Raw genomic sequence first — 12,861 nt, 5'->3', positions numbered from 1 at the left:
CTTCTTCTGACGCAATTTAGGCCTTTTAGCTGCCAATCAATATAAGGCCTGATCCTTGCGTTTAGAGTTTCCAAACACCAAGAAAAGCAAACCATATTGAGAGAAAAAGAATTCATAAATACATATGGGTTTGTATTAAAAGCTGTTTCAATCTATTGTAAGGCAGTGGAATACTGCATTCTTGCTTATATCAGCTGACCTGCATCTCAAAGAGACCTTTTTCTAACCACTCTCCAGGCTATGAACCAAGATATATCCAGCTGTGACTGCCACTATCTTGAAGAGGGGAAGCACACATTTCAACTGTTGCGGGGGCAGGAGCCATTTCTTATGGGAAGTGGGTTCCTTGAGGGCACAAAGCTGGCCACCTGCAAAAAACTCAAACTGTACATGGGGCTCTCACCCCAAAAAACAGGGATTGCATGCAAGTCCCTCCCTGACGGGAGGTTGCACTTTGTGTGAGGCACTTTGTGCCGTGCCCCACGGCAGGCAAGGGACTTGTGCTAATTTCAATTTGGCCTCTGAGGAGCAGATTTGGCAACTGATATAATTATGGTGTTCAAAATTGCATAAGATTCTTTTAATTAATTCCTGTCTATCAGTGGAATAAAATCCCATGCAATTTTGAACACCATAGACAATCAGTAGATATATGTAGCAATGTTGATTGACTAGGCCACTATGCCATCAAGAAAAGCTAAAAATAATAATATTATATTCAATATAGCATTCTTTGCATAGCGAAATCCTAAAGGAGGAAATTAGGTCTAAATTTATCTGCTGCGCAAGGTAGCGTTTCCTGGTATTTCTCAGCGGGGAAAGGACCTGTGAAGATTCTTGAGAATTCAGCTCTGTACCAAATTTCTAGAAGATCAAATGAAACCCTAGTAGCCTCAATCATGCTTAGATGCGCTCTATCAACCAGCGGTTTGTATAAAAGCTTCTGGGCCTCCGTGAATTTCTTTTTCAGACTAGTTTCTTGGCCTCCGACTTTGGCCTTGCCTAGTAGCAGGGGATGATCATCAGTATCGGTGAATAACTGTTCGTAAAACCATTTGAGTAGTTCTGCATGATTTCGTTTGTCTCTTTGTAAAATTTCTCGGTCCATTCCATTCATGAAAAACAAGTTATGATAAGAATGTAGGGCTTCTAAAATTTTGTTGATCCTCTTGAGGATCAGATCGTATTTCTTAGCTTGTTGGTTTTTTGATTGGAGAGGTGGTCGGATCAGGGAATCCCAAAGATAATGTTCTCCATGCTTCTCTGGGAGACCAATCCTGTCAACGATCATTTCTAATTCCCCAAGCATCTCCGTGTTGATCTCCGTTGAAGGTGATATTGGAGAACTTCTGTACAAGTCGTCTATCTCGTAGTGTTTTTTCAAGAGCTTTTCTTTGAACAACCTGAATTCTTCTTTCCCTTGACGGTCCTGGTAAGAAAGGGCCTTCAGCACACGATAGTGGAGAGCATCCATTTGAGGCCCCCTACTTAATAATTCTGTTTTTTCTGCCCTTGTTCCTTGATTTGGTTGTTTGTTCTTTGCCTGATCTGCCGAGTTTGATCTGGCAATAGAGCTTTGCGGATGCAGCTCAGGTATCGTGGAGGTCTGGGTCACATGTTCAATAGTCGTTTGTTGATCATCAAATTCCAACCTTTCGTTGGGTCTGACTTGTTTGCTAGCACAGGGCACGGCTTCCAAACTGGTCTGGAAGCTCTCCGAAGGCGCCTCAGTTTGCAAAGGATTATCGGATTGGTGGATAAGTGGTTGCCGTCGTTGCGCATCTTGCAATGTTTTCCTCAAACTGACTAGTTTTCTATCATGCGGTCCGGCTTGCCAAACGGTTCCCGAGGTCTCAGAATGCGATCTATTTTCGGTTTGGGGAGGAAGTATTCGCAGGCGGACAAGTCGTTTAATTTCCTCCTCAATTCCCCTCATCGCCAATCGTTTGATCCCATGTGGCTTGGTTCCCTGGACGGGTTCGGAGCCCTTGGAAAACGCCACGGGTTTTGCTGGGGCCTGGATCAATCTCCTCTTCGGTGCTACTCCTTCTTTGTAATACAAAATCGCTGCCTGATCGTGAGTAGGATGATGTCCGTCTGGAATCACAGTTGCAAAACGAGAGAGCGGGTTAGTTTATGAGCAGCGCGTCATTGATAACCTAATTTTCCCAGTTGACCGAGCGGCACTCCAGCTGACCTATCTCCTCAGATGGCCTGAAAAGTGCCGGTACCGGGTGACCTACAACGTGAACAGAAACATCAGTTGGTAGTGCCAATTTGTGAAAGGATGTGGCTTTACCTCACCAAGTGGCCCGTAATAGGGATAATTTGGAAACTTAAGCTCTTCCGTAATGCTCTGTAGCTCTGAGGGCCCTAAAAAATCGCAATCAAGACCTTCGAACACATCTGGGTTATTATTCCGGGGGTTGATGGGATCCCTCGCAGTTGTGCGTAGTCCTTGAAGTTCAGCAGGAAAAGCGGTGGTCACCAAACTCAGAGAGCAAAGAATGATTTCGAGCCAAGTAGGTGCGACCCGATCCATATCAGCAAATGGAGGTCTTATTATTAAAGATTACTCTGTGAAATGACCTAAATGGTATTAAGGAGTTGACTTTGTTGCAGGAACAAACAGAAAGGCTCCACCCATTTGGCTGGTTTTGGTCCCATGAGCATTGGGTGCCCGCGTAAAAATGCTATACACACATACAATCTTGCAAGAATCAATGTCCCACTTTCTTCATAGAGAAGTTCCAGTCTATTTTAGTGCACACTTGAAACGATTAATGGGATTGATTAAGTGCTTCAAATTCTTGAAACGGATTTGGCTTTAATTGGATTGGGCTGCACATATGTATTTTCACCTCATGTGAGAAATACAATCCTATCTGGTCGACATGCTACTTCTAGGCGAGATCGCCAGGACGGAAAAAAAAAACCGAGTTGCCATTGAGTTGTGGGACTGAAGGAATCCGAGGTGAGGGGTTCTGAGTGAGGCAATCCCTCGAGACTTCGGGGGACTCGCAAAGCGAGCCATGGATTTTCAAGGTAGCTAGTTTATTTTTTCTACAGCTCACCTACCACATCCACTCCAATTTGATTATCTCAATGTTGTCGGAACATGCTGCAGAAAAGCATACACATTTTTTTACCTCCCATGATCCCCTCTGTGTGCTGGTGGAGAGCGAACTGTGGAGGCTGAGTTGGGGAACACAGACCCTCTCCGTGCAAAATCCATATTTTGAGTGTTTTTAAAGGTTTTTTTTGGACTGGAAGGAATGTTGAGAAGTTACCCAAATTCTCTAGGTTTGACAGGCACAAGCTAGTCTTCAACCTAAGCAATTTGATTGCAAATAAAGTTAAGGAAGCAAGGAATTATACAGGGTTGAAAATTCCTGCCACCTAAATTTAGAATCTAGCCCCCGCAAAAAGGGGCGATAGGGCGCAAGTGCCTCCTGCCGAGGGCTGTCGGAGGCTCGCTTTGCGAGACACACGCCCGCAGCAGCGAGGGCCTTGGGTTAAGTTTGGACAATACGGCATGATGAGCTGGTCAACTGTTGATGCCACTGTAACTGACCGCAACAAAAATGTATCAAAATCCCAAAATGGTATGAATGGTTTTTTTTGGCCTCAATTAGGGCAACGTTGTAACAGCTGCGCTGCTTTTAGCGCAGCGAAGCGGCTTTTTGTGCCGCTGCGCTAAACGCTGCGCGCATGAGCGGCCAGACCGCTGCGCTAACCGCTTTTTCTTTTCCTGGAAAAAGAAAGATAACGTTAGCGCGCTAAAAAAAGCGGTCACGTAGCGCTGAACGGCTGTGCTTCAGAGGTAGCGCCGTGGTTTGAAAAAGAAGAAATAAAATGTTTTGAATCATGTTAAAAGAGGTTTAACATGCAATTAAATTCCGCTATCCGCTAATTTAGCGGATAGCGCAGCGGATTTCCGCTTCTGCTGCGCTATTGCTAATTGCCCTGGGTGGGTAGCGGTCAACCGCTGCGCGTAGCGATTAGCGCAGTGGTTTTTTCAACAGCTTCCGCTACATGCCTCTGGGACATAGCGGTGTGACCGCTGCGCTGCGCTAAATGACCGCTTTTTTAGCGCAGCGCACCGTTTACAAGGTTGATTAGGGTGTTCAAAGTTGACTTTCATAAAATCATAACACCATAAAATCATGAAATTCTAAGCTGAAAAAAAATATGTACACCCAAACACTCAAATTAGATCAGCAACATTTCTAAAATGGTACACATAAAATCATCATTTGAAAGTTTTATGATTTTATGATTTTATGTAAAGAAAATTTTATGATTTCAACTTTGAACATGTTTTTCAAAGTTGAAATCACTGGGTAAGGGAGGGTAGTGACTGAGATGTATGAAATTCCTGAGAGTGCACCAGAAAGGCCCACAGCCCTCCCACAGCTTGGCTTATTGCTACCCCAGTGCCCCACCATGGCAGCACACCCAGCTTAGAAATCCTCAAAGCGTACACACAATCTGTATGAATGAGGTCAAAAAAGCATGAATTTTGTCAAAATTCTGGATTTTATGTTACAGTCATTTCTAAGGGCCTGTACCATAGCGGCTCAAAAAGCTGTTTTTTGGCCGGAAAACAACTTTCCTCATGGAAAACAGTTTCCCCTCAAAAACGTGTACCACAGGAACTGTTTTTGGGGGAAACCAGAACTGGTTTTTTGTTCAAAACAATCAATTTCCAGAAACAGGCTGTTTCTCACAAGTAATTTCCTCCTGCTGAGCCTCTCCCCTCAACCAATACACCGGGGCCTCTCTCCTCAGCCAATGCAACATATGTAATGGTCCCTCTTAGAGATGGCACTTGGCACCTGCCAGACTTCAGCACATAATTATATGCGCTTGCAGGTACCCATTGCACGTGTGCAGCTCCCTGTATGTATTTTTACTAAAATGGAACCCCTGGCACCTGCAAGCGCATAGAATTATGTGCTGAAGTGTGACAGGTACCCGCCGGTGGGTGCCAAGTGCCATCTCTAGGACTACCTCTCTCATCTTGGACCAATGCAACACATGTATTGGTCCATCTCTCACCTCAGACCAACCCAAAATTATGGTATTCAAAATTGCATATGCCACTGTTTACATAAAATCATAAAGCCCATTTTGGCTGGGAGATGTCAGCGTGCATAAAACTTAAAGTGACATCTCCCAGCCAAAATTGCAGTTTATGATTTTATGTAAAAAAATCTTATGCAATTTTGAATACCATATATGTTGGTCTGTCTATCCTCCCAGACTGATATTATCAGTCCAAGAGGAATTCTCTCCTTCCTCTCCAACCAATACAACTAGATATGCTATGTATCAGTCTTAGAGTAGTTCTCTCCCCTTTCCTCCCAGACCGCTATATTGGATTAGTCCAAGAGGAATCCTCCCCTTCTTCCTCTCTGCCCAATATACAATTGGTCCAAGAGGAAGAAGTGGTGTGTTCCCCTCAGATTGATACCTCGTATTGGTCTGATGGGATCCTTTACCCCTTTGCCCTCGGACTGACTGGTCTATTGTATTGGTCGGAGAAAAATTCCCTCATTCTTCCTCTCCAACCAATACAATTACTACATAGATCAGTCAGAGAGGAAGTGAGAGGTTTGGCTTTGGCACACTCCTATTAATTCATTTTGAGTTTCTTTGGCTGCATTGACGCAAGCAGTTGGTGGTCCCACTGCCAGCATAATTGGCTGCGTTGAGGTTATCCCAGTTGAACTGGGATGAACTCAACCAATTTAAACTTGGTTGGTCTCAACTGATGAAATATAAATCCAAGGTATCCCCCTTGGGTTTATATTTCATTGGATGAGATCAACCCATTTTAAATTAGTTGAGTGCATCCTAGTTAAACTGGGATGTCTTCATCCCAGCCAAACATGCTGGCAGTGTCCTTCATGAACCACTCCACCACATAAGCAAAACCTGCCTGTGCCCCCCTCCTGCCCCCTCAAACCACAATTCTTTCCACACCCAGGTTCCTCCCCTTGCCCCGCGCAGCAAACACCAAATTCTTATCATGCCATCATCCTATCTTTGTAGAAGCTGTAACATATTTTTTTCTGCGCAGCGAGCATGTTTGCATTCTTGAGAATCCCAACAAGCTCAAATAAAAACTCCTTGAATAGAGTAGTTGACAACTCATCCAAATTTTTGAGAAAGGCCTTCATGTGTGTCTTGTTCTTGAGCAACCCGTCCATTTGTTTCAATGCCGCCCATCCGACCTCCGCTAGCTTGCCATTCAAAACAGCAATCTCAGCACCAGTCATCCCAGAGGTGTTGCAAGCACCAGAGAATGCGGGTGCTGTCGTGAGACCAATGCCTTGCATGCACTCTTTGACCGTCTGCAAGAGGGTATGAGCCACGAGTTGACCACGAGTTGAAGCTGCTGCATCAGGGACAACAATGATTGCTTGGCCATGTCTTTTTGCTGGATATTTTTCTTCAGGGAATCCTTCACCTTGTCAAATGCTGAGATTGCAGACTTGAGTGAGTTGGGGATTCTCCCCACAGAAGTTGGTGGGCCTACAACAGCTACTGATGCTAGTTTGCTTGTGCTCTGCCGGTTGTCTGGAGTTATTGAAGTGTCCCGGAGGAATGCCAGGTGGGCCACGGCAAAGTCATCATACACTACCTGATCAATGCAGGCCCTCTTGGAGAAACCAGTGTTGCAAGGGGAGAACGCTTTGGTGCTGGAACACTTTGAAGTCGCTAACTTGAACAAGACCAAGCTGCTGATGATTTCTATTTCCAATTTGCTGTCTACAAAGACCAAAGGTTTTTGATGTTGTATCTCTTGGGCCTTCTCCACAAAAATCAACTTGTACTTGCGGGCCTGGTAATACATATGTTTACATGCACGACCGTGTCTGGTGAAATGGCTGCAGTTGCAAGTGATCAGTTGACCGTTGGTAACACCCCACCAGGAAAAATCAATTGCCACCAGACATCAGGTGACATCAAGCAACAATGTCTGTCACTTTTTTCCAGCGCTGGCACTACCACAACTAGGCTACAATGGCCCCTTTGTTTCCTACAGGGGGATGTACATGCGGCCAACTGTGCAACTGGTGAGTAGCTCAGTGGACTTAGGCTGATTTCACCTGTAGTCTAGTGACAATTTATTTTTCCTAGTGCCCGTTGGTTGCTTGTACTCGACTTGGTAAGTGTGCACTGATGGGTTCAAGAAGCTTCCAATTTGGAACTGAATAAGCATGTGTTGTGCAAGTAAGGAAAAAAATATTCCTTACATAATCGGAGTGCTTTTGCACCTGCGCGTCTGTTAGCTCCAAGTAGGCACTGGTAATCTTGTCTGCACAAAACTTTGCCAACTGTTGAAATTGGTTGGCGGTTTTTTTGACAAACCCAGTATCTGCCTGTGAGTTTTGTTGGCTGCACCTAGGCTTGACAACCTCACACAAAATGTGTACAACTTCATCAATCTGGTTTTGGGTTGATGGTTTGAGGTACCAAGTATTCAGTACGTGCTGCCAAGATTCAAAATAGTTGTTGGTATCAATACCCTGGTATGCAGTCTTTCAACAAGAAAAACTCAGTTTGAGGGACTGCGTGCAGAAGTGAGAAGTGCTTACGGTTTGGTGAAATTGGAATTATTCTGCAAAAACGGGGTTGACTTCCCTCCACTTGCTGAGGAAGACCATCATTTGGCTATCTGGATAAGTGCTGGAGTAGAGAAGTTGTTGAAAGTCTTTCATGGCCTCCAACAATCAATTCCCCAAGTAGGCAAGTGCTTTTTTCACAAAGCTCTTCATGACATGGAACACGCACCAATAGTGTCTTGGTGCGTGTTCGCCAAGGTGCCAGAATGCCAAAGAGACTGCTGCCTTAATTGCTTGCACACAGTCACTCATCACTGAATGTAGGATCAGCCCGGAGGAGAGATGCAGCCATGTCAGGATCTGTTCAACTGGCTTGCTAATGCTCAAGTGATGAGTACAATCAGCCACAGAATTGGGAATCAAATCAAATCAGTGGCTGAATACAGGAAGCCTGTTACCTGTGACCAGGTTTCATATCATAACTGTGTACAAGCTGGCCTTTTGACCTTGTGTCAGGAAGCAGTTTTTGACTGTGCTGTGGGTAGCATTGCCCATTATTGTTTTTGTTCTCTGCACCATCATCATCTGTTGTTGCCATGGTGATTGGAAACAAAATAGGAATTCATCCAAATCAATGAGCGCCGGGGCAAAAGTGTGCCAGCCAAGATTGTTCAACTGAGTTTGCCAGAGTGTCAGGGATTTGAAGACGTTCTGATCCTTTGGAGTGTTAGTTCCCTTGCGGGTTTGGACCAAGTTGCAGACAAGGTCTTGAGTTACACCATTGGCTTCTGGGAAAGCTGCAGTAGTCTTGCAAAGCTAGAAGTTGTGGTTTGAATGTTAAAACAGGATCAGTTTGGCTCATCTACAACAGGAGAGAGATAAAACAACAAAATGAAGGTGGCTACTTACCACATCAAGATCTTGGGATGACAGTAGGTCTTGGATACTGTCCCACCTAAGTCCCGAGTCAACACAAGAACAAACCCAGTTGTGGGTGGCCTTTAAAATTGGGGTGTTCTCCATGTCTTTGAGTGTGTTGAGCTTGTGAGAATGCCTCAAAAACCACTCAACCCACAGTGAATCAGTGGCAAGGTGCAGAAAGATATTGAATCTGGCCTGGAAGCCACATTTTTGTCCAGATTTGGCTTTGCAAGATTTGAGTGGAGCTACATGGTGGCCTTTTTGGGGACAAATATAATACATTTTCAACTTGTACGTAGGTGGCCGGCCGGCATTTGACTTTTTTTCTCCAGGGATTTTTGGGGGTAAAAGATTCTCCAACGTCCATTGGACGGTGGCTTGCATAGCAGCGGCAAAAGCAAAGGTGTCTGCCATGGTGTGGCCAGGTATTATAAAGCAGTGTGGATTTGTATCAAATTTTGGGGAGGCACCACCAAGCCGTTGGACCATTCAGAGGGTGCTGGGTGGTAATTTGGTGTCATGGGGGACCGGAACCTCTTGGACAACATCTTCAAGGTTGGGGATCATAGGATACACTTTGAGTTTGTCCAACTCTGATGGTTCCACAAAAGTAAGAGACATTGTTTGGCTTTGATACATGGGCTGGTAAGAGTACCGTGATGGTATGACTTTAGGGGAGGAAGCAGATAGTTGGTGGGGTTACTAATTAGTACGTGGACTGGCATAGTTTTGGGGGAGGAAGTTGTTGGAGGTTGGGCTCACTGGTCTTCTTGGGCAGGCAGTTTGGGTGAGAATGCTTGGATAAGGTTGTTTGAGATTAAGCTGAGTGGGGTTGTTGAGTAGGCGGTCTGAAGTGAGGTGGGAATAGAGAGTTGAGGCGGCAGAGGGGGGGTTCAATGAAAATACTAGGCTCAGAGTGAGCGCAGTCCAAGGCGGTGAGCAAATAACTGAGTCTTTATCTCAGATAAGATTTGAGTGGCAAAGCTTTGATTGGTGGAAATTCAACAATATTTGGCAAATGATGATCTCCTGATGCTAGGAGTAAAACTGTGATGCTTCAAGCTTGAAATGTAAATAAATAGTGATTTGTAAGTGAGGCCAAGTATGAATAACCAAAAAGTTTCAGGATGGCACCAGGCTATGAGCAATGGAAATATCTGGTGGGGCAGGGTGTGTCTGTCAAGGATGCGGTCCCTTATATGGGGCCCTCACTTGTGGGGCTCTCCATGGGGAGACGTTACTTCAAACTCTGCGAGCTTGGCAGCACAGGCGGACATGCGCGGCTGGGGAATTAGTTGGGATGCTCATCATAACAACTCCAAACGGGAAATTCCCATTAAGTAAGCTTTGAGATTTACCATGTTAAAGCTTCTTTTTTTTCAGTTCCCAATACTATGGGGGTTCTCCAAATCGAGAATTACTTTGGGTTTATTTGCGACAGCAATCACATCATCCCTCCGCCACCAGCACCTTCGTCTCATCCACCACTGCAGCAGCCCCCGGCGAGAGCAGGCCGTCCGCCCGACTCGCGCCCAGCGTCGGCGTCACGGCCACAAGCCGCCCGGCCGGGTGCGGCGGCACGTAGCCCTCCCGCTGCCGCTCGATCTGCTCCGCCAGGAAACTCGGCCCACACGCCGCCGCCAGGAAGCCCAGGTAGGCCGGGGAGGGGTTCAGCGGCCGCGTACAGAACTCCGGGTGGGCCTGCATCCCACAGTAGAACGGATGGCCTACATCCCCAACAACAGCAATCAGCAATCAGCAAACCCACACCCACGCCCACACCAGAGACACACTCACCCGCCAGCTCTCCAACCTGCATCCGCACGCCCTTCGAGTCCTTCCCAGTAAACCGCCAGCCATCCCGCTCCAGCCGGCCCACGTACTCCGGGTTCACCTCGTACCGGTGCCGGTGCCGCTCCCAAATACGATCACGCCCACCGTAGATCGCCTTGATCGCCGACCATGCCGTGTCCGCCTCGAACGCCGTCGCACGCAGCCCCAGGCGCATCGTCCCCCCCATCTGCGTCTTCGAGATCTCGGGCATGTAGATGATCACAGGCTCGCGCGTATCCTCGTCCAACTCGGTCGACTGGGCAGCTGGGTGTGTGCACAGGGAAGAGACTGTCAGCTAAACAGCATCAGGATAAACACATAAAAAAAACAAGAGACACGAAAAAAAAAAACAAGGCACAAAAAAAAAACAAGAAAACAAGACACGAAAATACAAAAATAATACAAAAAAACAAGACACGAAAACACAAATATAAGAAAACAAGACACGAAAACACAAAACAACAAAAGAAACAGATAACAACAAGAAAAGCAAGCAACAAGAGAAACAAAAAACATTACCGCTCAGCCCGCACACATTCCGAGCCCATTCCAGAACGGCGATCTGGAAGCCAAGACAGATCCCCAAGAACGGAACACGCTTCTCGCGCGCCCACTTCGCCGCCGCGATCATCCCCTCCGTCCCACGGACACCGAACCCGCCAGGGATCAGGATCCCCCTGGCCATCACACACACAATCAGCTGCCGGTTTCAGAAGAAGGAAGGAGCAGAGCCACTCACTCAGCTGAACAGACCGCAACCCACGCCGCGTGATACTCCTTCGTCTCCACGCCCTTCTTCTCCAGATGTTCAGAGTCTACCCACTACCACCCATAACTCTCTCAGCGGGGGCCAAGCTCATGAAGAGAAAGAGAGAGAGAGAGAGAGAGAGAGAGAGAGCTAATATAACATAAGAGACTGCTCACCTGCAGATTGAGCTTCTTGCCCACGCGCAAGCTCGCATGCTCCAGCGACTTGATCACCGACATGTACGAGTCTTTCAAGCTCACGTACTTCCCAACTAGCACGATATTCAACGAGCCAAACGTATGATCGTATCTTTGGTTGCAAGATCTTGAATCAGTCAATCAAGCTCTCCAAAAGAAAACAAATGTGGATGAGTGGATGAGACCTACGATGCGGTCAGGTTATTCCATCGAGCATGGAGCTCGTTGCCCCGTTTCTGTCGAGGTCCGCCCTCGCTCACGCTGATCTCGCCCAGGTTGAGTCGTTGGGAGAGGAAGCGCATTAGCCCCTGTTCCTTGAGGAAGAGGGGGACATGGTAGACGCTAGCCACGTCGTGACAGGCCACCACCTGGTCCGGCCCCACGTGGCAGAACATGCTGATCTTCGACGCCACGGCCCGCTCGAGCGGCTCGGCGCAGCGGGCCGCGATCAGGTCCGGCGTCAGCCCGAGCCCTCGCAGGTCCCGGACCGAGGACTGCGTCGGCTTCGTCTTCTGCTCCCCGTGGATCACAGGCACCAGCGAGACGTGCATCAGGGCAAAGTTCTCCGTCCCCACCCGAAACTATCATCAAACCAACAAGTCAGCTGCCGTCCATCCCCTGCCGCTCGATTCTTCTCGGGACCAACTTGAAACTGGCGCATAGCCTCGACGAACGGCGCACTTTCGATATCCCCCACCGTTCCTCCAAGCTAGACCCCCCTCAAAAAAAAAAAAAAAAAAAAAAAACGATTAATTCCGACTGGAACCCAACAGATTTCGGGGGTGGGAGTACGCACTTCGACGATACAGACATCCGGTTCTTCTCCGTCCTCGTCCACGGGGATCTTACTGACCCTTTCGACCCAGTCCTGGATCGCATCGGTCAGATGGGGGATCACCTGGACGGTCTTACCGAGGAAGTCTCCCCGCCGCTCCTTCGAGATCACTTCGCTGTAGATCTTGCCCGTCGTGATGTTGTGTTCCCTGGTCAGGGTCACGTCCAGGTACCGCTCGTAGTTCCCCAGATCCAGGTCCGCCTCTCCTCCGTCATCCAGCACGTACACCTCGCCATGTTCGGTGGGTGACATCGTGCCCGCGCTCCATACAAGAAAAAGAAAAACAAACCGGACCGGCGTCAGCCAGTGCATTCTCCTCTCTCTGAGTTATTGAACAGACCCACTCGAGATTAAGGTAAGGATCGATCTTGATGGCCGTGACGCGCAGGCCGAGCATCTTGAGGAGCAACCCAGTCGAAGAGGCTGTTGAACATCATGCATCCTGCTCAGCGGTCCTACCCTATCAAAGGGGGGAGAAGAAGGTGTGCCTGATAGATACCCAAGGTGCCCTTCCCGATCCCCGAGATCACTCCTCCGGTTACACTGTCTCTCGACAGTCAGCTGGTTCAGTTCACGGACTACTGTCTGAGATTTCTGATGTACTCACATGATATATTTCATGATGATCGGATGTGGGTCGATGGCCGTGACTGTGTCCTGGGCGCGTGTTTTCTCTGCGGTGGCGAGCTTAACCTCAATTAAAAAAAAAAAAAACACCCGAACGGAGGTCCGGGGGACCCGCGCGGAGCTCTC

General features: G+C 47.5%; 2 protein-coding genes across 2 annotated transcripts; both read right to left on the bottom strand.

Moving 5' to 3' along the window:
* Positions 1-748: 748 nt before the first annotated feature.
* Positions 749-2,542, bottom strand: PtA15_9A591 (uncharacterized protein; the record flags this gene model as incomplete). Its single annotated transcript, XM_053172816.1, has 4 exons — positions 749-1,484; positions 1,653-2,097; positions 2,198-2,239; positions 2,305-2,542. 4 exons carry the CDS (start codon positions 2,540-2,542, stop codon positions 749-751), a joined length of 1,461 nt encoding a protein of 486 aa, XP_053024019.1.
* Positions 2,543-9,944: 7,402 nt separating this feature from the next.
* PtA15_9A590 (uncharacterized protein) lies at positions 9,945-12,729 on the bottom strand (the record flags this gene model as incomplete). The annotated part of the gene is made up of 11 exons (XM_053172815.1): positions 9,945-10,196; positions 10,309-10,592; positions 10,848-11,005; positions 11,068-11,150; positions 11,253-11,385; positions 11,463-11,854; positions 11,920-11,982; positions 12,070-12,370; positions 12,453-12,531; positions 12,608-12,651; positions 12,716-12,729. 11 exons carry the CDS (start codon positions 12,727-12,729, stop codon positions 9,945-9,947), a joined length of 1,803 nt encoding a protein of 600 aa, XP_053024018.1.
* Positions 12,730-12,861: the final 132 nt, after the last annotated feature.

Source organism: Puccinia triticina, chromosome 9A (genome assembly GCF_026914185.1).
Source record: "Puccinia triticina chromosome 9A, complete sequence".
Classification (NCBI taxonomy): domain Eukaryota; kingdom Fungi; phylum Basidiomycota; class Pucciniomycetes; order Pucciniales; family Pucciniaceae; genus Puccinia; species Puccinia triticina.
Note: the sequence above shows the minus strand (reverse complement) of the source record. Positions and strands in the feature narration are given on the sequence as shown.